The 25,225-nt window shown below is 42.8% G+C and overlaps 2 protein-coding genes across 4 annotated transcripts in view; one reads left to right on the top strand and one right to left on the bottom strand.

Moving 5' to 3' along the window:
• CEP83 (centrosomal protein 83) overlaps window positions 1-1,392 on the top strand; it is a 132,808-nt gene extending 131,416 nt beyond the window's left edge. For all 3 annotated transcript variants that reach the window (XM_059186530.1, XM_059186528.1, XM_059186529.1), the window contains one exon: window positions 707-1,392. In XM_059186530.1, coding sequence (XP_059042513.1) covers window positions 707-811 — 105 coding nt within the window. In that variant the 3' untranslated portion in view covers window positions 812-1,392. The remainder of the gene's footprint in view (window positions 1-706) is intronic.
• Window positions 1,393-1,957: 565 nt separating this feature from the next.
• Window positions 1,958-25,225, bottom strand: part of PLXNC1 (plexin C1) — a 140,623-nt gene continuing 117,355 nt past the window's right edge. The window contains exons 23-31 of the mRNA XM_059187533.1: window positions 24,506-24,609; window positions 14,966-15,020; window positions 12,484-12,515; window positions 12,282-12,389; window positions 10,915-11,078; window positions 8,893-9,040; window positions 5,977-6,117; window positions 5,663-5,737; window positions 1,958-4,453 (exon numbers count right to left, since the gene is read on the bottom strand). Coding sequence (XP_059043516.1) covers window positions 4,349-4,453; window positions 5,663-5,737; window positions 5,977-6,117; window positions 8,893-9,040; window positions 10,915-11,078; window positions 12,282-12,389; window positions 12,484-12,515; window positions 14,966-15,020; window positions 24,506-24,609 — 932 coding nt within the window. The 3' untranslated portion in view covers window positions 1,958-4,348. The remainder of the gene's footprint in view (window positions 4,454-5,662; window positions 5,738-5,976; window positions 6,118-8,892; window positions 9,041-10,914; window positions 11,079-12,281; window positions 12,390-12,483; window positions 12,516-14,965; window positions 15,021-24,505; window positions 24,610-25,225) is intronic.

Below are 25,225 nucleotides of genomic sequence, written 5' to 3'. Positions count from 1 at the left end.
TGCTGCTGAGCGTTTACTAATGCTGTGCACTATGCATTTTTCCGTATAATATTTTATTTAATCCTAATGGAAAATATTTTGAGGGAAGGTGTTATTCCAATTTACGGATGAGGAAGCTGAGTCAGAGGTGAAGTAACTTGCCTAAGGTCGTAGCTAATAAGTCACAGAACTGAGTGTCAAACCTAAATCTGTTTGATTCCATATCCTGGGCTCATTCTACAAAGTAGGTCCCTGAGATACTGAAGGAATCAAATTGATGGGATGATTTTCAAAAGATGATATATTAAGTAATTACATTTTATAATATTATAAGCACCAAAGATTTTAGTCACTGAACTGAATCTCAGACCAAATGCTTTGTTTTTAATAAACTACTAAACTCCAGCCTTGTTAAAACATCGGCATGTAAGTATGTCTGGGCCCTGCATTAGTATTTTCCAAATCACTCCCTGGTAAGTTTTATATCTAGATAGACGAACAGACTTTGGGATTTGCCAAGGGCTGGCGCCTGAGGCAGAAGAGAAGCAAGGACTAGTTAGTAGTCTGGCCCGTGATGCTGTCTTCTCAGACTGCTAAAATGGTCATCCTTTCTATGCCAGATGTTGTGGCCTGAGTGAAAGAGCTACTCAGGCTGTTGCCTACCAGTTACTTTTCCAGCTGTTTTTCTGAGCTTGCTTCACCCCCACCTTTTTTCTCTACTTTTAAGGAGGAACAGCATCAAAGGGAACTCTCTCTACTTCGCAAAAGACTAGAAGAACTAGAAACAACACAAAGGAAACAACTAGAGGAACTTGGCTCTCCTGGGGAATGATGTTCTTGGAGAAAAGGCAGATAAAAGAGATGAAATCAGCGTGACTCAATAAAGCTTGAAGTTTTAACATATGTGGCATTTAGATATTGTATTACTGTTTGCCAGAACATTTGAATGTGCTTCGAGAAAAGGTACTGGCTACATGCTATATTGCATCAGTGTCAGGATTTTAGGATTATACTAATGATAAGCGAAGCATTAAAACAGCTCAAGAGATATTTAGAATATTTATTGACAACCCTTTGAGAATGTTAAAAAAAAAAGGGGGGGGAATCAAGTTTTTAAATTATTTTATTAATTTCACTTCAAAATTTTTTGACTTTTTTTTTTTTTTTTGGCATTTTGCCTAAAATATGCCCATGTTGAATTCCTTCAGCCTCTTTGAGATGGTTGGCAGTAACAGGGTCAGTAAACATTTTCCAGTTTACTTTATACAGGAGTTCTAAACTTCTAGTTCTTGAAAAAAGATGGCAATTTAAAAGTCAGCATTAAAAAACAAAACTTGAAGATATCTAAATATTACAAAATGCTACCATTCTAAAAGCTGTGTGCACATAATTAAAGAACTTAATATTTTTCTATATTGTTGTGTGTTTAATTTTATTTTGACCATACAGTGTGTATTTAGCAATGTAGAAGATCTCATTGTTATTTTCTATTCTAACCCAAAGCCACAAAGTACAAATAATTATATCCTATGACCGTATAAAACAAGGGCCATTCATTGTAAAACTTGAATCCCTTGGGGTCCCTTAGAAATACTATTGGTATTTAATGTTGGCCCCCACTGTTGTGGATCTAACCAAGTTATTATAAATGTTTTATTTCTGTGTATCCCTAACCTCTTTTAAAGGAATTCTGCTGCAATAACTTCACATCAACAAGGCAGAGCTCAAGTCCGCCAAACTAAGTGGAATGTTCATTGTCCAGAAGTCTTCAGGATCAAAAGTCCCGGTAGATAGTGGAGGCCAGGGTTGTACCTGAGCAGTCCTTAGCATCATTTAGAAGAAACTAGATGTACTTACTCCATTACAGAGCTGCTTATTCACATATGCGCTGGCACCCAGATAATTTCCATGGAGCTACTTAGAATAAAAACTCTACTATAATAGAACATTTGAAGGAAAAAAAAAAAAAAAGACAGTCCACATTTACATCAAAATGTTTATTTTTGGATATAGACATTTAAAACATTCATCTCCAAGTACAGCTTCAATCAGGTATACAATAAGAAATAGACTTTAGATCCCTAATACAGAAAAGGTAACAGAAATAATTTTTAAATGCTGCTGTAGACACTAGTGTTAGAAAAAAAAGTTTATAAATGAATTGTTTGCACCAAAAAAATATGCAAAGAAACTTGAAAATAGAAATTGTTTGCCATTTGTTTCTCTGGTTGCTGTTTAATATAGACCCAGTGACTGATTGTCTTCAGCACACATCTAATTTGGCCATTTACTGCATTTGGCTAATGTGATCCAAAATGTGATCTAGATAGTGCTTTTCACTGGAGGATTGACAAACACGCTACATACATTAGTGAATCTTCACACCACCTCAGTGAGGTAGGTTAGAAATATTATACAGAAATTGAGGCACAAAGAGGTAAGTGACTTGCCCAAAGTTCCCAGCAGCATCGTACCCGGAAGAGGAGGTAGGTCTCCCCATGGGACTCATGTGCCAGAGAGCTGGACAGGGACACCCTCATGTAGCATTTACTGAATACTTAGATAAAGCTGTAGCTGATCCTTTTCTTAGCATTTCTGTACCCTAAAGAAGGGGAAGTCTTTTGGGCAACTCTCCTACCCTTGGCTCTCAACTGTCCTGTTATTCTCTTATGAATGCCTTCACATCAAGACTGTTGCAGTCTTAGATGGGGACCAGACCTCTCACCTTTATACTTGTAAGTAACCTATTTGGTAGTATTTTTGAGGTGTGTCCATTGGACAGACAATGGTCAAAAGTGACGTGATTAGGAAGGGGCCTATCAGGGTAATAACTGCTTATTTGATCATTCTGCTGAGGTATCACCTCTTACTCTTTGCTAGATACTGAGGAGCACAAAGAATTTCATTTTCGAAGACAAATTCACACTGATATCCTGATATCCCATACAGTGTTGGTATAAGATTTTAAGGAATAGATGATCAGTGTTTTATTTGCTACTTGAAAAAATGTCTTTCCTTAATCTGGGATTTGGAGCACCAAGGGTAAAAGGTGCCACAAGGAAAGTTGAGAGTTGCCAATTACATTTTTTTTACTTTTGATTTAATAGAAGGAAAACACAGTGGTATTAAAATTGGTCATGAGCAGCAAAAATTCAGGAATAAAAAACCAGCAATAAAAAGACTACAGTGTAACTGGATAGGGGATTCTTTAAAAAGAAAGGCATGAATAAATTGGGTATTTTGAATTCTTTCTTTTGTGAGGAATACTTTCAAAAAGTACATAGTAAGACTAAGATACCAAGTTGTATACTAATATTTTTCAGGCCTTGGGCCTCAAATATATATATTCATATATAATACTCCAGTGTGAACAGCAATTTCATGAAATGTAAAATGTATCTTTTTTTTTTTTTTGTAATCACACACAAGTATTTATAATCACAGGGTTCACCAGAAATCTAAAGCAAGGAGACACCAAGTACAGAAATGTAGGATTAGGGGAGGAAGTTACTCTTCTACAGTTAGTTCTGATCAAAGTTTTTAGACAGAAATAAACTAATGGTGTTTTGTTTTGTTTTACAACAGCCAACATGTCCACTATCAAATACATTTATATGAAAAAATGAAAAAAGGAACACATCAGGACAAAGTGGGTAAAATGCTGTTGCATTTTAAATAAACCTCCTCACTCTCCTTGCTTTAGAGCTCCTTCGTGAGATGGAGGTGAGTTGATGGAGTGTAACTGGCGACCACTGAAAAACACGAGCCCTTTCAACAATGTTGCAACACTGTCAGTTTTTGGTTTAAAAACACACACACACTCACAAATGCTAAGTGTACACACTACCAAATTCTGCGGTCAGCTTTTCCAAGAACTACTGGGGAAAGTTTCAATGCCGCAAATCCTCGAGGTTGCCCTAACACTCCCGCCTTGTTTCCAAATGACTCATTTCACATTTTCTTGTCATCACTGGCAGTGTCCCTTTTCTGCAGAAGTGCAGTGTAGTCACAAGTGCTACAGAACTGTAGTTTTCAAACAAAACCACTGTTGTCATTGTGCTTAAGTGGAGACTGTAGTTAACAATACTGACACTTGCTTACTGGCCCTGTATTCTCTGTAAACAAGGAGGCTGTTTACAACAACCACTTCGACTCTATTTACAGAAAGGTTCCCACAGTATATGCACAGGCACAATGGTGGGTATGCTTTCTAAAAGCTGTGCATGTGCCTTGGTCTCTGAAAGACTGTGCTCAAAGTGGAACCTGTGTGCAAACTTTAAAAAATTAACGACACAGAGTAGCTCAAGCAGCCATTTTGCTCCCAAGTCGTCTGAAGAATTTTGCCAGATTAAGCCAGTCCCCAGAGTGCTTACATCCACTTGCATTTCTTCTTTTCATCAAATAAGACTTTTACATGCAAGAGTTGTTTCTGAGCTTCTTCCAGCCCTCGTTCTCTTTCTAGTTTATTTAGAATCTGTTGACAATTAGAACAGTTATTTTAGATATTGTGGTTTTAACATTACAGTTCTGGGGTTTTGTTTCTTTCTTTTTTTTTTTTTTTTAATTTTGTTTTGTTTTGTTTGGGGGGGGGTTGCATTCCTGTTGCTGTGAGTGGTAAAATCTGTATGAAACAGATGCCAACATTTTCTTCCATCATTTACATACTCACTTTGCAAGTTGTTTTGCTAAGTCATTATCACAGGATCAACAACACTTTGGCTTAAAATAGAAGCTAGCAAGAAGTACCAACTATTTGCTTACAAATATGGGGCCAGACTTCCAAGGCCCTGTTTTATGCATTATGTCACAGCCATTCCAAGCACAGCAAGCATTCTGGGCAGCCAACATGCAGGCAAGTATTTCTTCTTAAATGCAGCAGGCAGGGGCATCCTGGTCCGTTAAGTATTTCCCTCCCCTCCCCTCCTGGGCAGTGTGGTGCCTCCTTTCCCCTCCCCTCCCCTCCCCAGTGCTTCCCTTCTAACCCCTGGCCCCTGGAAAGAAGGATGCTTATCATGTGTAAGGAACTCATTGCCTCTACCCTACCTTAGCGCTTCACTTGATCTTCAAGTAGCAAATGGAATTGGTGAGCTATTCTCACCATTGACATGGATAGCCTGTCCCAGCATGACTGAGTGGGGGGGAATCAGGGAAGGGGGAATTAACATATATTTGGAAACAGCGCATCTGATGACTGTGTCTGTGTGAATTCCCAAAGAAAAAAATCCAGATTAAGGAGAATTAATCAAAGGAGAATGGTTTATTGAAATAGTTGCTTAAGTTAGAAATATGTTATACTTTCATATACCTATTGAATACAGAATCTAGGCAACTTAACAAGCTTAGCTTTCATTTTAGCAGATTACAATCAAGCATAAGCTGGCCCTATTTAATAGGACCACTGCTTACTCATCAAAGTTATCGTGAAGTCAGTATGGCTACAGACCCCATTAACTCAAATGTAAATTCAGGCTGGTCCGAAGGTGGGCACCATGATTAATCTAAGAAGGGGGCAGCCACGTGCAGGGTCTGGCTTGGTGCCAGGATCCCACACCTCAGACAGGCTTCCTGGCTTCCCTGTCTGGCCGTTAGGGATGCCAGAGCTGTCCTGAAACCTACAGAATGCTTTACACCCAAATCTTGGAGGCTAATATCAATTTTTTAAAATGTTATTTAAAAATCTTACCTCATCAAAATATTTTACGATGTATTTGTAGATTTCTGTCAAGGCCACTTCTTCATTAAATTCATTTTCATGTTTCTTAAAGAAAGAGAGTCTTGTTGAGAGATTCTGAAATGACTTTTTAAAAAAGCAAATATTTTCTTATTTCGATTTTTTTTTTTTTTTAGGAGGACAAGAATCTTAAAGCCAGGTTCCACGTCCAGCATGGAGCCTGACCCCAGGACCCTGAGATCACAACCTGAGCCAAAATCAAGCCTGGAAAGCTGAACCAACTGAGCCACCCAAGCACCCCTCTTATTTCTGCTTTCTAACAATACCTTAGATTCCTGAGTTAAGAATTCTTCCATTTCCGAAGATGACAATGGAGGCAAATCCCTGATTGCTTTGTAATATGATTTTACTTCCTCTTTGTAGGTTGGGATATCCTTGGCATAGAGAAGTTTATTAGTTGGTGCTTCCTAAAAAAAAGAACAGCCACGGCCAAGAATAAAAAACCATGGGGAATTTTATAACAATACCAGTGTAGCTGAACTTCCACCATTATTATCTCCTAGTAACAAAGCTTTCAAAGCTTTTTGCATGCAGTGGGCCTTCATAAATGTTGACTGAATGACTGACTGCTATCCAGATAGTTCTGGTGAGTCACTGTTCTTTTGAGGCGGATTAAATGCTAATATATTCTGCCTTCCTCTCATAAAAGAACTAAAATTATTATTTTTGCATGATTTTGAGTTACTGTAACAATGGAACTTATTTCTATCATAGTTCATTACTAATGGTTGTAAAAAGCCTGAATTAAAACATTTGCTCTCATCCTCACCCACCAGTGAATTTTGGCATTTATGAAAGACTTGATTGTAGGTCTGATTGAGCCCTTTATATAACCATGAAAGTGGTAAGTAATTGGCGGTGGTGGATTTTTCTGCTTGTCCCTTTTATTAGATTATAAAGCTCTTCTACTGTTCTCAAGGAAGTACATGGTCATTAGTACTGGGGGCTCTGATGTCTGATTTTGCAAAAGTTCTCTGTCAGCTTGCATGCTTTTATGTAATTATAATAGTGATAATATTAAAAATTAAGATTTTATTTTTAAAAGCCATTTTCCACAAAATTTTTGAAATTCCTACTCAGGGAAAATGGGTGAGTTAATGATAGGGCTGATGTCCCAGTACATTTTTCAATGTATTGAGGGCACGAAGAGCCGTATCGGTGGCTGCATCATTGTGAAGGATGCCTACACTGAGCTATTACTGAGATGCTTGCCATGTGGTAGACATTGAATGTAAAAGGGTAAAGATGACCAGTACCTGCCTTTAAAAGACAAAGGTACACAGTGGTTACTGTGATACCAATAATTAGTGGCGGGGTGTAAAGAGAAACACCACGGAGCTGGACAAATCAGGGATCCTAACAACTTGGAGGGATCTTAACCAAGACCTGCAACCTCTCAGAACATCAATTTGCTCACCTATAAAATGAGGGTAATAATAACTACATTATGTGGTTCTTGTGATGATTAAGTGAAATATAACAAGAACATAGTAATGAGTTAAGAGCCATTTTTCTTCCTGTGAATAAAGAAGCATTTTCGTTGCATTGGTCAGATGAAGAACAGGTGTGGGCAGTGTACAGGGAAAGTACATAGAGTAGTTACATTTAGACTGATCATAGCCTCCTGTAGCTCCTGGTACACATGAGGAAGCTGTGTTTGTGGAGTGAATGAATGAATAAGAGTTTTACTAGACAGAGGAGTTATGAGACAGAAAGGGATATGAAAACAAGTTCATGGTAAGTTTGGGAAAAGTAAAAGCTGTAGCATAGAAAGTATATGGAGTTTGCCAGAAAAGAGACTTGACACCCAATCAGGAAGAGCCTTGTGGCACTGTGAAGATTTTACCTGGTAGGGAATGGGAAGTATTTAAAATTTTTAAGCAGGAGATGGAGAAGACCAGATTTTTGTTTTAGAATGACAACCCAAGACACAGCGAAAAAGGAGAAGGTAGCGGATGAGACAGCAGGGACCAGGAGGCCAGTTCTGAGGCAGTTCTCCCAGGGAAGGGGATGGAGGGATAGAGTAGAATGAAGGGAAAAAGACACTTTGGAGATGGCAATGAGTAGTACCCAATTAGGGGCAGGGAGGAAGGAGGAGGAGTCAAGGATAACACAAAGAATTTTACCTTGAGAGACAAGGTGATGCTAGGAAGACAAAAGTGAGGACAGGTCTGTTTTGCAGAAATGGTGGTGACAGTCTAGATTTAGACTAGGAGGCCGAGGCACCTATGAGACACCAACCACATTTCATTCCAGGCACTCTCTCAAACCTTACACCAAAGGGACACTGCTCAGCATTAGAAGATTTTCTGAAAGCATTTAGGTACTGATACTGCTCAGTTTAATACATTTTGGAGTGCCTGAATAAGACCAAAACATCCCTTTCAAAGTTTGCTCTGTATTTTTATCTTTCTTTGATTTCCTGGGGCTTCTGCTCAGCAAAGCCAAAAGAAAAACAGTATCGATGTTTTGATTATGAATTGACAAACTAGTGGTAATAGAAATCTCAGGCCAGATCTTCTTCCCCGTGAGCAATTTGTTATATTCAGATAGACTGAGTGTACAGTTGACCCCTGAACAACACTGTTGAACTATGTGAGTCCGCTTTACTCTTTGTGGAGTTTTTTCAACATGATTCAGTACTGTAAATATATTTTCTCTTATGATTTCCTTGATGTTTTCTCTAGCTTTAAGAATACAGTATATAATACATATAAATATATAAAATATGTGTTAGTCAACTGTTTATATTTGCAGCAAAGCTTCCGGTCAGCAGTGGACTACTAATAGTTAAGTCTTGGGGAAGCCAAAAGTTACAGGGTAATTTTCAACTCCATGAAGGATTGGTGCCCATCATGAGCCATTATTCAAGGGTCAACTATATTCAGATGGGATTAATTTAGCTAAGCTGATTTCAGTAGTTTCATAGTTTAGTAGTGTCTGCAGAATGTTTTTCTAGGAAACAAAATTTATACTTTGTGGTAAAGGTATTCACAGGCAGAGTTCGGCAGTAGGATGGGGAGAATAATCTATTTTTTAAAAAACTAGATGGAAAATGAGAGCTTTTAAAGGAAAGCAAATTTTCAATGACTACCAATGACTCTTTATTGTTTAGATGTTTAAAAGAAAGAATGCTACAACTCACAGGAGTGCATATAAGAAATACCAAAGCTAGGCCTTACCTTCCCGAGTTGCTGCTCTGTGAGAGAAAATGCGTCCATGAATGCCTGGGCAATCACAGATAAACAGCCGTCTATGTGTGGTGTCTTCTTAATGTCAAAAACAAACTGAGGGTTCTTCAGGATGTTTACCCAGAAGCGAAGAGGAAGGCTGTTCCAAAGAGAAATCTCTTCAGATACAGCCCTTTGTAGGAGGCGGCTGCTCTGTTTATCACAGTTTGTAAACGGGTGTTTTTGTCCTTGTTATTGAAGTACGCAAGTCTGCTCTGCCAACTATGCCAAGTGACAGATGGCAGCGTCACTCGGAGCAAGAAAGGGTTAAACTGACAGGCACTGCGGAATGGGAGGACTGGAGCAGGAGAAATGTGAAAGTGGCCGCTGACAAGACTAGAATTTTCTCCAGATCTAGATCGCATTAGTTGATGGCCACCCATGAAAACATTTCATCGAGTCTCCAGAACTTGACCTCTTCTCACCCCAAGTGCCACACCCTGACCTAAGGCACGGTTGCCTGGGTTATTAACCCCCCAGGGGCTCATTAATTCTCAGTTAATTCTCCCACAGCACAGAGTAAGATCCTGTCTCTCTGCTCAAAACCCTCTGTGCTGTCCACGGGCCTTGGGATGAAGCCCCTGCACGATCTGGGCCCAGGCTGTCTTCTGCGAGCCCTCACCTTATTCCAACTCCACCACTGGCCTCTTCACTGTTCTTAATGCGTATCAGGCAAGCGTGTGCCTCAGGACTTTTGCTTTTGTTGTCCATCTTCCAGAAACTATCTTCAAACAGATAGTCTCGTGGTTTATGCCCTCACCTCTTTCAAGACCTGACTTGAATATCATCTCTGTGAGCCTCTTCTGACCACTGCCCTATTACTCTCCATCCTCCTTTCCCATGCTGTCTGCTCTACTAACCTTCTAATATACTATAATTTGCCTATTTATGGTCTCTTCCATCCATCTGGATGCAAGCTCTGTGAGAACATGGATTTTTGCCTATTCAGTTCATTGCTGTATTTCCAGCACCTAATAGCTCAAATATTTGAATATGAACCTGGGAATATTCGGAGTCCTTCCATTATTATCTCAACTCGGGCCTAGCAAACTCCCTCCATCGTAAGGCTGTTGGGCCTCTCTGTAGCTCTACTGTCCTGACTCCTGCCCCTGCTCAGATGCCACAACCTTCCCAATAAAATGGGAGCTTGAGGCACCCAAGCCTGGTGTAGGAGTGGCAGGACTGGCAAATCAGAGGCTGGGACACAGGATGGGAGTGAACCAGTATAGGTAGTTGGGACAGATCTGGGTTAAATGGGAGGAGATGAGACCTAGAGCTCTGGAACTTCAGATTTTAATATTTATTTAAAATGCTCTGCCCACCGTCAGTACTTAGGAGGGCTTGGGATGACCCTGGAAACTTCTATTACTCCTTAACACCAAGTCTTATTCACAGCTCATGGACAAAGTATTTCAAATAAAGGTAATGAGCCATGTTTCTTTACTGAGAAGAAGTTGAGAATAGAGCTGGATGCCTCACCTCAGCTTTAGGTAAAATGTTAGAAAACAAAACACAGTCCTTTGGAAAACTCTCATAGTATCTAAGTACTGCATTTAATCAAATAAAAATAGAAATATCCATGCAGAATCAGAGTACAGACAGATAGCTTGATAACTGAAAAATGATTAATCTCTAATGGGAAATCATCATATAATAAAAAAACCACAAAATACTGATTTCTTATCTTTTGCTGGTCAAGCTAAATTTAACATTCTATATAAGGTCTTTGCATGCATTAAAGAAAATAAAGTTTGTTTGTTTTGTCCTAAAGAATAGGATCTCAGCATAGGAAGAGTTTTGTTTCTTGTTTAAAAATAGTAACAGAGGAAGAATCTGCTCTGACATGATAGCACACCAAGCCAAAGGATTCTGATCTAAGAATAATGAATCCTTTCGTGACTATCCATGCCCTCCTTTCAGTTAAGATTCTGTCCCAGATTCTTGAAAATAGTATCACCTACTATTTGTTCCCACCTGTTTGTTTTCCAAATATGTACGACATCAGGATCTGTGATTTTTTTGTTTTCAGCCTGGGCATCCAAAAAGTCAAAGAAGTATTTTATAGCAAATGGGGCTCTGCTGTTGGGTAAACTCCAAATGCTTCTAAAAAGTTTCTCAAGCACAGAATGAATTGCCACCTGAAAGACAAGAGAACATCAGACTTGGGAGACTGGAGGAAAAAAAAAAAAAAAAGAAAGAAAGATTGGTTTTGAATACAATGGAAAAATATGATCCTAGTTCAGAGAAAACGATGTACAAAACAGAAAAAACAACCTGAAACGAAAATATGTCAAATTATCAAATGAGGCCAACACGCTCACAGTATGGGACAAGGGCCCTGAAAATCCATGCCCAGGATTACATTTGGTTCACCAGCTTCTTGCTGATAACATTGTTCAGTCAACAGAGAGGATATCTTACAAAAATCTCTAGCAGTTGAAATGGCAGTTGTAGGGCTGTATACATAAACCAAGAAGCCACGGATGTTTAGTTTTAATAGTTATGTTCAGCCTGGAAAAACTCAATGTTGCTCAGTTCCCAGAATTTTTTCGTTGCAAGTATTTCCATCATAGGTTTTTATTACGTACTTTCCAAAGCATTTTGAGTGTTTTACAAAAGCCAAATAGGCAGAGCTCTGTGGGACAGATGAGAAAATCAAGAGGCTCTGGCTGTCCTCTACCAACTAAACAAATCTACTGAGCTCTAAGCATACCTTCTGCTATACTCTGAAGAAGAGTGCCCACCCGGAGACCAGGGCCAGGTGTACATAATAGCGTTTATATTGCTAGTCATTTCAAGGTGGGAAAAAAGGGTCACCACAGACTTCAGCTAATCCCACTATAAACCAGATAAAGTAAAATTTGCTTCTGATTTAGTATTCCGCTGGCTTTTACACCTGACACTTTTATAGAGGAACAGCATTCTTGACTTTAAAATGAAGGAAAAAAAAAGATATACTAGGTTTATAGACACTGACCCCACCCTTCATTTATCTGCAATTCAGAGTGGGAGTTTTATCACTCATCTATAGTAAGTAAACAAAAAGGAATAATTATGCCATCAACCTAAAAAATAACAATAGTGAGATGGTGGGTAAAGGAACTGGGAACAATATTAAATCCCTGATTGAAGATACAACAGTCAAAATTTGTAAAGTGCTGTTATCTTTGTGGCTTATAAGAAAGAGGAGGGTAGGAAGTGTTTACAATTTAAACTTTCATTTTGCTTTGCTAGAAGGCACAAGGGATTTGTAACATTTTCACACTTCAGTGGAAATTAAGTCAAACACATCATACACCCCCAAGGTAGCCGTAAAAGCACTCCCAGAACAGTAAGTGTACCTTGGTCGACAGCAGCTTTGTCAGATACATTTCTTTTACTTTGAACTTGTGCTTCCCTCGATGTCTTTTTCCTTGCACATCTTGGAATGCTTCTGAATCTGGTAAAATCTAATGGAAAACAGTAGAAGCGTTACCCAAGGAGACCGTTTCTACTACAGAAGGCATCCAACTCAGGGGCAAGCACAAGAAAGACTGAGCTCACCAAATGGCAGTGGTCTTCTGAGTATTCCACATCTGAATGCCGGAGAAAGGGAGAGAAAACGGTCTATTAAAAAAACAACCACGGGCTAATTGGCCTTCTCATAAAACGCCCCATTTGTGCTATAAACAGAAGAGGTTACTTGAGCTCTTCATAGGTACATTTTTTTTCACCCTGCTGCATCTCAAGATCTTAACAACGTGAAGACAGAACGGGCCAGGGCCTGGAGTAGGAAGCAGGTTCCCAATAGGCTGAACAGTCCCTTGCTGGGGGCGGGGATAGGAGAGGTTCAAGCCTTCTCCGTTAGCAAATGTACCCATGGCACCTACTGAGTACCAGAGGCACTAGACAGACCTAGTTCCCACCCCACCCCCAATGGAGTTTACATCCTAGCCAATGAGGGACTTTTTTATGGTTAATTATACAATTAATTATATAACTAGAATTGTGATAAAGCTTGTGAAGAAGTATATGCTAAGAAAGTAACTAACGAGGGTCCACCCTACTCTGGGAGGTTTCTCAGAAGAAAGAGCATTGGAGCTGAACCTAAATGAACGACTGGAGTTAGCCTGGCAAATGGAGGAGACCCAAAGACAGGAAGAATGCACCCCTTTTGGGATCTGAAAGGACAATGAGTTGGAGCTCCTAGAGCAGGTGCAAGAGTGGCACAGAGTGGGGAGAGTCCTGAAAGAAATGTGGCAGTGAAGGGAGTGGTGAATTGGGAAAGAGGGATTAAGGCACTAGGTTTTCTGTACTGAAGATGAGGGAGACTAGAACACCTTGGAACACTAAGGGAAAAACTGCAATAGGTGAGGAGGTATAGACAGTTCGAATGAGAGATGATTATCTGTGGTGTAAGAATGTACAGCAGGTTGGAAAGGATGGGATCAAAGGCACAGGTGAGAGACGGGCCTTGGAAGAGAAAGGCACAGCTCTGGGATGCCAGGGAAGGCACAGAGGAAAAAACCGGGCAGACACAGGACGGGTGGGAGGTTTGGTGCTGGACATTGAGAGAGTTCTGATTCCAGTTTTCTCTGTGAGGTATGGGATCAAGTCAGCTGGTGATAATGCTGTGTGGGTCAGAGCTTTGAGGAGAGAAGGCAGAATTCTGGAGAACACAGAGCGAGCTACCTAGAGAAACACAGTGGAGGCAGGCTGCAACTGAGGGTCCTGGTCCTGTTGGGCACCAGGAATTTATAGTGACTCCAACTGTACTTTCCTCCAGTGGTTGCCTGGGTATAGGTTCAGAAAAGGCCAGTAGTTGGGTTCATCCAGGGCTGGGGTTGTGACTGAGAGGGTGGGGAAAGGGGACAGGCCCAGGAGGTTTGAAGGATTAGCAGGGGAGTGATCAAAATGATGACTCTCAGCTGAACTGGACAGAGAAGCAGCAGAGGCATTGACTGCTCTGAGGTCCCATGAAGAGACCCAAATGCAAGATCCCCAAACAGTAAGCTCTACAAAAGGCCTGATCTTTGAAGCTTAAAATACAAAGCTCTTCCAACTTTTTAGAAGGACACCAATTCCCCTCTGCCAGAATGACAGTCACCTTCTGGAAGATGCCTTCTCTCACTATAGCCAGATATAATGATGGACTGCGGTGGGGGGGGGGGGGATCCCTAAAAGGGTATTCTACAACCTACAAAATTATCCTTTCTATTTAATTGGAGTCCCTGCATTCCCTATTTGCAATGACTAGGTCTTGGGACCTACCAGGCTGCTCTTAGTATTAAATCTAGAAATCAGGAAGCCTCCCCTCCAGAGGGGGTGTGGGTGTGTGTGTGTGTGTGGGTGTGTGTGTGTGTATGTATGTATGTATGTATGTATGTATGTATGTGAAGTCCTGTTATGAGGCCCGGAACCCTTCTAAGAGCTGAACTGACTGTCTTGGCTGGGGTGTATTTTCTCTGGAGACAAACCTGGGCTAGGATCTAGGGATTTTCTCAAGGCACCATCACAGTGTTTTCCTGTCCGGAAGTGGTAGAGAGGATAGAGACTAGTTTATAGACTTTCCCATAAAATCTCCCCATTTAGTTTGCCTCACTCACTTTCTGGGAATCTTGCAGAGGCTATCAAAGGAGATTTGGATTTCTAAGTGGATTATCTTGTTTGTTCAGCACTTGCAGGGCTGTGTGATTATCTACAAGATTCCCCCTCATTTTGCCAGAGGAGTTCCTCTCTTAGCCCCCATCTTACTGAGAAGTTGGCACAGAGCGAGGAAGGCTAAGATTCTGTCCCGAGTTTAGGGTTGTTGAAGGCAGCAACTTCCTTAGTGCTGGGCTGTCCCAGTCAACCACTGGTTACTGTTTCCTGTCCTCGCATGGCTCACATTCTTCAGAATAGAAACACATTAAAATGGCTTTTCTCCGATTTCAAAGAATTATATAGCAACAACTCAATCTCACTTTTGTGACAATACATCAGAGAGGCAAAAAGCAATACTTTATAAAGGTGAGTAAGAACAAAGGGTGAACATTATATTGGTTACCTGAAGGAAAATTTGCTATCTTCTTAAAGACCTTTATAGTGGATCCATTTGATATCTGAAAGCAAAGATAAAAAATATATGAGTTTTCAAAATTTAATGTATTTCTCCACTTCATCCATGAATTAGATAGCTGGATGGTTCTTGCATTCTCTCACTTATTAAATATTTATCAAGAATTTCTACATGCTGGGCACTGTCCTGGAGGCTAGGGCTATAATGATGACCAAGACACTATCTCTGCCCTCAATGAGCTCACAGTCCTGTGAAGGAGACAGACAAGGCAGTGAGGTGTAGTGAGGCTGGGAGGGGCAGGCCAAGACACTGTAGGGCCAGTGGGACGTGGACCAGCCCTGGAGGAGGGGAAGACAAGGCTGTGCTAGGATGTACCCTGGCCTCTCAGGGGTCAAGAGAGGGCCACTAACTTTTTGAGGTTCCTACTATTTTAAGAAATGCTGAAACAGGTGTTCAAAAACTTATCTACAGCAGGTATCTAATCCTAGGACAGCGATTTCACATCTAGGTATATACCCAAGAGAAAGAAGTCCATATCGCGAGAGTTAACTATTTGTAATTGCCCCATATTGGAAACAACCAGATATCATCAATGATGAAGTACTTTGGGGGTATGTCCGTACCATAGAATATTAAACAATGGAAGTGAGCAAATTATTTCTACATACTGCATGGGTAGACCTCACAATGATAACGTGAAGTAAAGGAAGCCACACAAAAGAAAATGTACTGTGTGAATCCATTCACATAAAGCTAAAAAGAAAACAAATGGACACCAAAACAGTCAAACTATGATGTCAGATGTTTGCAGGAGAGGAGTTAGTGGTAAGGAGGGGACTTCTGAAGAGCCCGTAATGTTCTCCTTGACCTGAGTGGCGCTCACAGGAAGTGCTCACTCTGTGACCATTCATCCAGCAGTATACTTAAGATTTATTCTCTTTTCTGCAGCTATATCATATTTTTTTAAAAAGCTTGTAAAGTCATAAAAATTGCATATACTTTTAAATAAAAACTTTAACATTTAAGTATGACTTACAGGAAAGCACTAAACATTCACTAAGTGTGCAGCTCAGTGAATGTTCATGTATGTATATACCTACATAAACACTACCCACATGAAGATATGAAATATTTCAAGGTCCCAAGAAGCACTCCCATTTTCGCTTCCCAGTCAGTAACCACTGCATCCTCAGGTAGAAGTAATCACTAGTCCGACTTCCACCTGCTCTTGAACTTCATATAAATGGAATCATATAATGCAGCTGACCCTAGAATAACATGGGGGTTAGGGGTACTCCCCCACCATGCACAGTTGAAACTCCACATATAACTTTTAATTCCCCCAAAACTTAACTGCTAATAGCCCGACAGGAAGCCTTACCAAGACCAGTCAATTGACACATATTTTGTATGTTTTGTGTATTACATACTGCATTCTTGCAATAAAGCTAGAGAAAAAAATAGTAAGATCAAAAGAAGATACATTTATAGTACTATACTGTATTGACTGAAAAAAATCTGCATGCAAGTGGACCTGTGGAGTTCAAACCTGCTTTGTCCAAAGGTCAACTGTTATATTCTTATGTCTGGCTTCTTAGGGTCAATAAAAGGTCTGTGATGTTTATCCACATTGTTGTAGCCACCAGTAGTTCTTTCTTTTAAAATTACTTTGTATTATTGCATTTATGAATCTACTACAAAAAAACTCCCATACAATAAAAAGATAGAAGTATTGATACATCCACAGCATAAACCTCAACATTATGCTAAGTGAAAGAAGCCAGTCACAAAAGACCACATAGTGTACAATCCTATTTATATAAAATGTCCAGAATAGACAGATTTATACATACAGAAAGTAGATTACTTGTTGCCTAAAGCAGGGGTTGGAAGACTGAAGAACGACTGCTAATGAATTCAAGGTTTCTTTTTGGGGTGATGAAAATGTTCTAAAATTAGATTGTGGTGATGATTACACAACTCTGTAAATGCACCAAAAACCATTGAATTGTACATTCTAGAAGGTGACCTTTATGGTATATAAATCATCTCAATATAGAGCTGCTAAAAAAAAAGTGCCACAGATTTTAAGTGCACACATTTGACAAATAAATGCTTTTACCACACTGACACACTATTGTAATGCCCATGCATACTCTCTTTCATCAATAAAGTCAAGAGTTCTCACCTGAGGCCTTTTGGGACTGTGCAACTCAGGGCCAAATGGCCCTCCGGTGCAGCCCTCCCCTACAACCAACCAGGAGAAGAAGCACCTTTCAGGCCAAGGGGACTAGCTGCCAAGATGCAGAGGGCAGACCTCACTGTTCAGAGGGGCTAGTTTACAAAACTTTAAGACAAAGGGGCCTTGAGGAAGAGGCAGGTCAGGGATACACAAATCCTTGCCTTCATTCTGGGATTGTGGAGGGAGGATTAATGCTATTGTTTTGGAACATGGTCAGCTAAGTGCTATTCCCATCCATTCTCAAGTTCTCAGTCTTTTGAATTCTAATACTACTTTGGATCTAGCCTTCCCCAGTTTGGGAGAAAGGAGAAACCTAGAATTTCTCTTCTGGGCTGCTGCACATTGGTTATCAGAATGTACAAACCTGCTTAGCAAGCACCGAAGGATTAAAGCCGAATCCCCTTCAGGTCGCACCACAGAGGAAGGAACACAGAGCAAAGCCAACCCTGCACAGACACCCTGACTGCAGCTGTCCAGCCAGCTGTGTCTAACCAGCTGCTACACTGAGGCCAGAGGCCGCCAACCACTGGTGTTCACGGCATCTTAGAGGGAGGGGGAGTTCTAGGTGCGGGGGCTGGCTGGGCCATCAGGCCTCCGACAAGTGTCTCCAGCATGGGTTCTGAACTCTTATTGAATTCTGCTCTGCTGTTATTGCCAAACATCCTCTCCTTTCCCCTTGAGCCATTCATTGTTTCCTGGTTGATTTTTTCCATTCTCTTCCATATTTGATGCAATTAAAGTAAACACTCTGCACTGGCACCCCCTTAGCAACACTCAGACACCAAGTTTATGAGACCGTTTGAACAGCGTTATAAAATTCCTCCCCAGGAAGAGCTGGATAGGCTCTGTTTCTAAGCCAATAAATATCTTTTTATAAAAGGAAGCTGGTGGTTCATTCTGGGTAATTGTCAAAGAATGAATCCCAAATGGATCCTGTTGAGTGTTGAGCCAATACTCCACTACTGTCAGACGCTTTGTTTGGCTAAGCGTGAGCACCCTCGCCCTGTAAGCACAAACACCATGGATGGGCCTTCCGATAAGGAGCGCTGCCAGAAGTTCAAACGTCTTCTCAAGAGCTGGCAACGACTCGCGGCTGGCACTGAGCTCAGGCATTAGAAGAGCGCAGATGCAGCTTGTACCAAGGAAATTTTACTCTGAAATTATCTCCCAAGAGCAAGTGTAAAGCATTTTATTAGTGGATGAGTTGTGTGTGTGTGTGTGTGTGTGTGTGTGTGTGTCTGAGCCTGCGTGTGTGAGTGTATTTCTAACTTGCACAGCTGCTCCAGGGCTGGAACATTTCCCCCCACGTGACACTTTACCGCCATTGTGAGACAGAAAGTAGTTTATTTACAGATGTTGAGGAGCGGGGCGGGGGGTGGGGGGGAAGGTTTCCATTTTCTATTTTGCACAAGTCAGCTGCTACCGAGTTAAGGACAGAAATGTCTTTTTGTAAAGGGCCACAGAATCTAAAGTGTTAAAAATATGATGCTGTGTGTTCCATCTGAGGAGCTCCAAATGCTTTCCTAAGAGTGACTCATTAATCCTCCTGTACTCCTGTGAGGCAGGGAGCATCCTCTGGGCCCCTACTTTAGGAATGAAAACCAAATTAAATCAAAGAAAGATTAATGTCACTAGATGGATCTTCGGCAGGAATGTTTCCCCAGCCCAGAGCAGAACTGGTAACACAGGGCTATTTCAAATTAAATTCCCTCCAGCCTCACAGTGCTCCAGGATTCAATGAGACAAGAAGGCTCTACCCCTTCGGTGATGACTGGCCCATGTTGGAACAGGGTGGAGGAAACTAGAGACTCCTCCGGCAGCAGCATTAGGAATTATGACCACACAGGGCTAAAAGGACTCATTTCAACAATTTCAAGTCACTCCCGAAATAAACAGGTACACATCCTCCAAAGCATGTGCAATGAAGGTTTTCTTGTTGTAAAATATTTCTCTGAAGCCTAAGTTGAAGAAAATTCCATAAAAAAAGATTTTCTAGATATATAAGATTGAACTTGGATTTAACCTTACAGATCTGCCATTTTTGTAGGTAAAAACGGTCAAATATTGACCATTTCATATTGTTTAGCCTAAGAGAAAAGCGAGAATTTTAGCCTAAGAATTTTATGGAAAATTATGAAATTTTGTGATACTTTTTTTCTTAAAGAAAAAAAATTGAAAACACAATAATCAATACAAATCACCATGTGGAAACCCATACTGGTATCTCTCATTCCTAAAATGATATTCTATGGAAAACAGAGATCTATTCAACTAGTGTTGCCCCTGCAACCACTCATCAATTCTGTTCTCCCCGTCTATTGCTTTGGCTCTTCCCACTGACATCCCAAGGCTGGAGGCAAATGAAAAAGGAATCTAATTTCTCAGGGCCAAAGGGATAACCTTGTTCAGTCCATGAGCAAAGGAGGCTCAGGACTCATCAGAGTGTTTAGAAAGGACCCACCAGAAAATTCTCAACACACAAATCACACACGTGGTTTTTGACACCCAGGACAGAATGCTAAAGGATTTTCTTGCAACTAGTTAAAATGCCAGTAGGGCTCCTGCTTCTTCTTTGGTACTTGGAATTAAGCCTGGGCCAGTAGCAAACTCCCTCTGAGGATTATCAGAGAGAACCCTAACCTCATCCTCTGGGAGTGAGCTTGGCCTCCAAGAGGGTGCCTGAGTTTGGGAACCTAAGTACTCCCCTGCTTTTCTCAGGCTGGAGTTGTGAGCTCTTTGATGCCTGAAAGGGGCCTCCTATCTGAGGGAGGCAACCACTGTGCTCTCCAAGGACTGCTGGCCTTTAATGATACTAAGGTAGGATTAGAAATAAGGCACCATTCTAATAAACTCACTGACACAAGGTCTGTCAGAAGATTTGATAAACTCACTGACACGAGGTCTGTCAGAAGATTTTAAGAGATGTTACCTTCTTGACTTTGACATCGGAGACAGTAACTACCAGCATCTCTCATGACGCGGTCCAGTTTCCTAGCCAAGGCTGCCTTCGAGGCCGGGGCCACAGGCTACAGGCCTGCTTCCAAGCAAGGACAGGGTGCAAATGATTCCTCTTGCATCGGCTTCTAGCCTTGGAGTACCCATGAGAAGAGCTATGTGAACTTGGTCAAGTTCCTCAGCCTCCCTGTGCCCTGACATGGGAATGACAGGATCTACCTTGCCAGGCTGTAGCGAGGACTAAAACAGTTGCCGTTTGTAAGAGCTGCTGGAACAGTGCCCAGTGGGCAAGAAGCGCTCCCCTCATGTTAAATAAATAAACAAATCAATCTCTGAAGTCACCCACACTATGAGAGACCTTTAGTCAAATCCCTTTACCACAGTGTCACGGATGACACACCTGACTGGAAGGACCCCTGACTTTACCTAGCAGACACTTTGGAACATTCCATGAGCTTTAAATGTCATCTGAATGACAACTGTGGCATTAGCAGAGACCGCAGTGGCATTAGCACAGGACTGTTGTGAGAATATTCTTCAACACCATGAGTGGTTAGTCGTCTTTTCTGCCCTCAGACTCTCGCAGCTCAGAATGAGACGTGCGATGTTCAGAGAACATTTCCTGCCGGACACAACACCTGTTCTGCACCCTCGATACCACCCTCTCACAGGGTGTGAGGGCCGTGACACTATCCAGTGAAATGTCACATGGGGGTAGAGGGGAGGGGAAGAAAGAGCCTGGACCCAGAGACACCCCCCCCCCAACTCCTCAGCTCCTGAACACACCGAAGTTTCCTTCATTGTAAATGACACACAGCGACAGCCAGTTAAGGAACCGCTTGGGGAAGATGTAATTATAGGGGAGAAAGATGCCTCTGGTTTAGTGTGTTTGTAGAGATGCTGGTTTTACCCCTTGTTTGCATGGGACAGAATGAGACCTCAGCAGACATTGGCCCTCCTCTGCTCTCATCTGATGGAAAAGGAGAGTCAGAAGAGCACCTTCACCGTCGTGAATGTGATCAGTGCTCATGCATGCAAACAGTGCTGTGGTTCCTGTAGAAAGCAATCCTGCGCATGTCTGGGGTTGGCGAGGACGCCTTACTACAGAGGACAGAGCACGGCCAGCAACAGGGTTGTGGAGATTGCATCTGGCCCACGAGATGCTGTATTTTTGCCGTGTCTTCAGATCCCCTCCAGAAACCTGTTCTTCAAATATTTGGACAGTAAATCATTCAGAGACCAGCTACACTCTATTTGCCCTAAGGACAGAAGAGGCAAGAAGAAACAGGCTCCCACTCCAGCAACAGGACTTTGTTTAGATAGGAGGAGGAACTGGCCGTCACTAAAGATTAACTTTAAAACCTAACTAATTTGGGCTAATTGGAGGGAGATGAGTCTGAATCACTTAAAATTCTGAGTTAGACCCTATTTTTAAATGAAATATAGTTTTTTGCTTTCAAGCACTTACAGTGACTCAAACTAGGGTACTTTAGTAAATGAATAAGAGTGGTAATTAGCATCTTGTCTCTTTGGAGGGAAAAGCCAGCTCTAGGAGAAAATTTTTTAACGAAAGGGCAAAAGTAAGCATCAGCCTACTCCTGTCAAATTACTCCAGATTTTAAATCTGCGGGGGAACTACTAAACGGAGTACAGATTTAGGCGGCCAAGGGTGATGGAGGATACTTTTTTCTGAGCAGTCTTTGAAAAACAGGGCATTTGAGATGGTCCATGCGTAGAGAGCACAGGGCCGATGACCTCCCCAGTTTCCTTCAAGCTCTCTGAGTTTATTTGCCTTACGGCTTAGCTTTTTAAACATAAGGAGAATCCTTTAAACCCTTGTGTCCTAGTCTTGTCATTTATTACCACCATGTGGCAACGCTAGGGTATGAAGCCAATAAATCATTTGGACGGGAAGTGACTACAGGCCGGATTAATTTCATTATCATCCTTAAGCAGATAGGTGTCTAGTACGGCCGATGTCTCCAGTGAAGACTGATGTCCTATCTCTCCTGACAGCCTTCCCCTGGCCTTCCAGACAGCTATGGTGGCTCTTCCCTTTCGCTACTGGAGAGTCTAGTCCTGCCTTCCCCCCGGCCCCAAACCCCTTCCTTTGTGGCACACCTTGTGCCCTAGCTAGGGTTGCTGGGGGACGCCAAGAAGCCTGTCCAGGCTGCCCCCCCGCCGCCCCCGCACAGCTGAGAAGGCAAGCACCCTAGTCAAGAACATCAAAGGAGGGCGTCGGTGATGGGGTTCCTTCCAGACTGGCCAGACACACACTCACTGCTCGGACACAGGCAAGGAAGGGGATGGCTCCAGGCTTCACGGAACGTCAGACTGAAGCCATACTCAGCCCGTCTCTAAGGACTTCCACTTGCAGGGCAGCCGCCTCCTCTCCGTTAAAACAGCACCCATCCCCCACCCCCAGCAGTGTGTCTCGCAGTGCTGCACGCGTGGCAGGAAAGTCCCCTGGGGAGTTTCACCAACTCCACCAGCCAAGAGCTCTTGGCAAGAGGACACCAGGGTTGGCAAGTCTGAGTGGCAGGAGGGTGAGTCCAGAAGCAAGCTGTGGCTCTGTAGCTCTCTCTGCCAGGTGCTCTCCAGCAAAGGCTCTGGGGACAGCACCCAGCCAGGGGTCACCCCAAGCAGCTCTTCCCAAACTGGCTCTGAGAACCACTCAGCCGGAGGGCCCGAGGGAGAGGGGTCCTCCGTCCTCTGCTCTCTCAGGAACAGTCTCTTCTTCCTACGGGGGGAGGGGGCAGCCCGCAGGCTCCACAGGCCTTCCTGTGCCAACCACGTGTTCCTGTGACTTCGAAAGACAGGAGGCGCCAACTTTCCAAGAGGTCTGGGAAGCTGCTCCTGCCCTCCTCTACCGCCGGAAGAGCTCCTGCGTCGGGGCCTCTGCTTGCCGCCATCCCTGAGCGCCACCTTGACCCTCCATCACCCAGAAGCTCTCCATCCCCTTCCCATCTCTGAGTCCCTCTGCTCGTCTCCATCTCAACAGCCACTACGTCATCAATCCTCACCTGAAATTCTTCTAGTGGCAGCTTCCAAGGGCCCCCCTGTTACCAGGTTTGTACCTCCTACCCATGTTCCACACACAGCCGCAGGCATTTCTGAGACACAAATCCCTCAAGATCCTCCAGTGGCTTCTTTGGGGACAAAAGTCAAATTCCTGAAGAAGCTGACAGAGCCGCACAATAGGTCCCCCTCCCCCCACCCATGGCTTCCCACCCCACTTCTCTGCCTTCCGCCTTGACAGGCTGTGGTGAACCCTGGGGCCCAACTCTCTTGGTCCAAATCTTGGCTCCGCCACTGGCTAGCTGCTGGTAAACCTCCCTGTGCCTCAGTGTACCCATCTGTAAAGAGGGTTAATAACAGCCCCCACCTCAGAGGTCTGCTATATAAAGGATGGAGTAAGCAAAAAGGAGGGGCAGGGCGGAGGACAGCGTCTGGCACGGTGAGGCCTCCATCACGTTGGCTGCTGTTGGCTCTCATGGCCACCCTCACACCTCTCGAGTTTTAGAGAGTTGACCAGTCTTTCTGTGGAAGAACTGTGGGGTATGCAGGCACCCCACCCCAGCCCAGTTAAGTCCTCCTCTGCCTTCAGGTCTCCGCTGAGTCATAGCTTCCCTCCAGGAAGCTTTCTCTGATGCTCCAAGCCACAGCCCCGTCTCACCGTACATGTTGCCTCCTTCCTTGTCTCCGTCCCCTCTTCCCCGTCCTTGAGGCAGCAGGCTCCTCGAGGTCAGGAACGTGCAAGCCCAGCACTCGGCACAGAGCCGACAGTCCACAAAGACCTGGGTAATGTGGCTGAATAATCCCCACGGTCCCAGCGTGATCAGGAACCTTCCCTGCCTCCTTTCTCTTTTTCTAGATAGGCTTCTCTGGCACACAGCTCTCTGAGAGGGCACGTGCACCCCATACCCACCTTGGCACTCAGCCAGGACTGTAAACAAACAAGAAATGTCGAACTTCCTCGGGGTTGGGGGTGGGGGGGGGACAGTACACAAAGGTTACAAGGTTCTGTGAACATTGTGGACAGCTGTGAGGCGATGTTTCCCACCCAAACTGCAGGATGGAAAGCGATCCGTCAAAAGAAAATCGACGGCCTGGCAGAGGAGGATGCTGGGGGAACCACAGGCCACGACAGACAGGGGTTCCTGGGAGCTTCCGAATGAGCAATGAAGGACACAATCAGCAAACTATGCCAGAAAATGGTGGGAGTTGTGTAATTAAAAAAAAAAAGAATTTCCATGGTATTACCTGGAGATGATCTAATCCAGTCAGGACGGGGCTCGGGGAAGATGTCGGGGTCTCAGCCCTGCTCTTACCTCGTAGTGGCCGATGGTATTTAGCTTGGTTATTCCATCTTCGAGAATCACAGACGAACTATCAATATCCAGCAGCTCTTTCTGTCGTGTTCCCACTTGTAGCTCTGGGAAGGAAAACAAAAAAGTCTATTTTGTTCTCCTCTGACATTATAGTGAGAAAGTTTAAATGTTCCTCTGTAATAACAGTAGCAATTATTATTTATGGATACAGCTTAAATAAAGTGGTTAATATTAGTTTGAAGGTTCGGTGATATCTCAGCCAGACAGGGAGCCCGAGTTTTGTTTTGTTTTTGTTTTGTGTTTAGGGCTTTGACTTTTAAGACAATGTTTCCCTGAAGCTTATACTCTGAGGCTAAGCCTGGAAGTAAAGCCAATGAAAACAAAATAATGTATCCTTAGAGAGATGAAGCTCTGCAGAAAATTCTAACACCAAATTTGTATGTTCCCAAGCAGGTGCGTTGGGGCCAGTCTCCTGTCCATCCTTGTGTGTGTGTGTGTGGGGGGGGGGGGATGGTGGGCTAACACCCCAAGCCACAGGTCTCAAGCTCTTTCATGGAGGTTGCCCACTTGTGCCCTAGGGCCAGAATGTGGCCCACTGATGTGTATTTTCTTTTGTGAACCTTCACAGTGTTTCACTTATTACTAATGTCAATTCAACACCAACAGTCAATGATCAGGAGATGGCTCATAAAAATTCAGACTGAGTTCTCTTTAAAAAAA

This window comes from Mustela lutreola, chromosome 8 (genome assembly GCF_030435805.1).
Source record: "Mustela lutreola isolate mMusLut2 chromosome 8, mMusLut2.pri, whole genome shotgun sequence".
Lineage (NCBI taxonomy): Eukaryota > Metazoa > Chordata > Mammalia > Carnivora > Mustelidae > Mustela > Mustela lutreola.
This window is presented reverse-complemented; position numbering and strand designations above follow the sequence as displayed.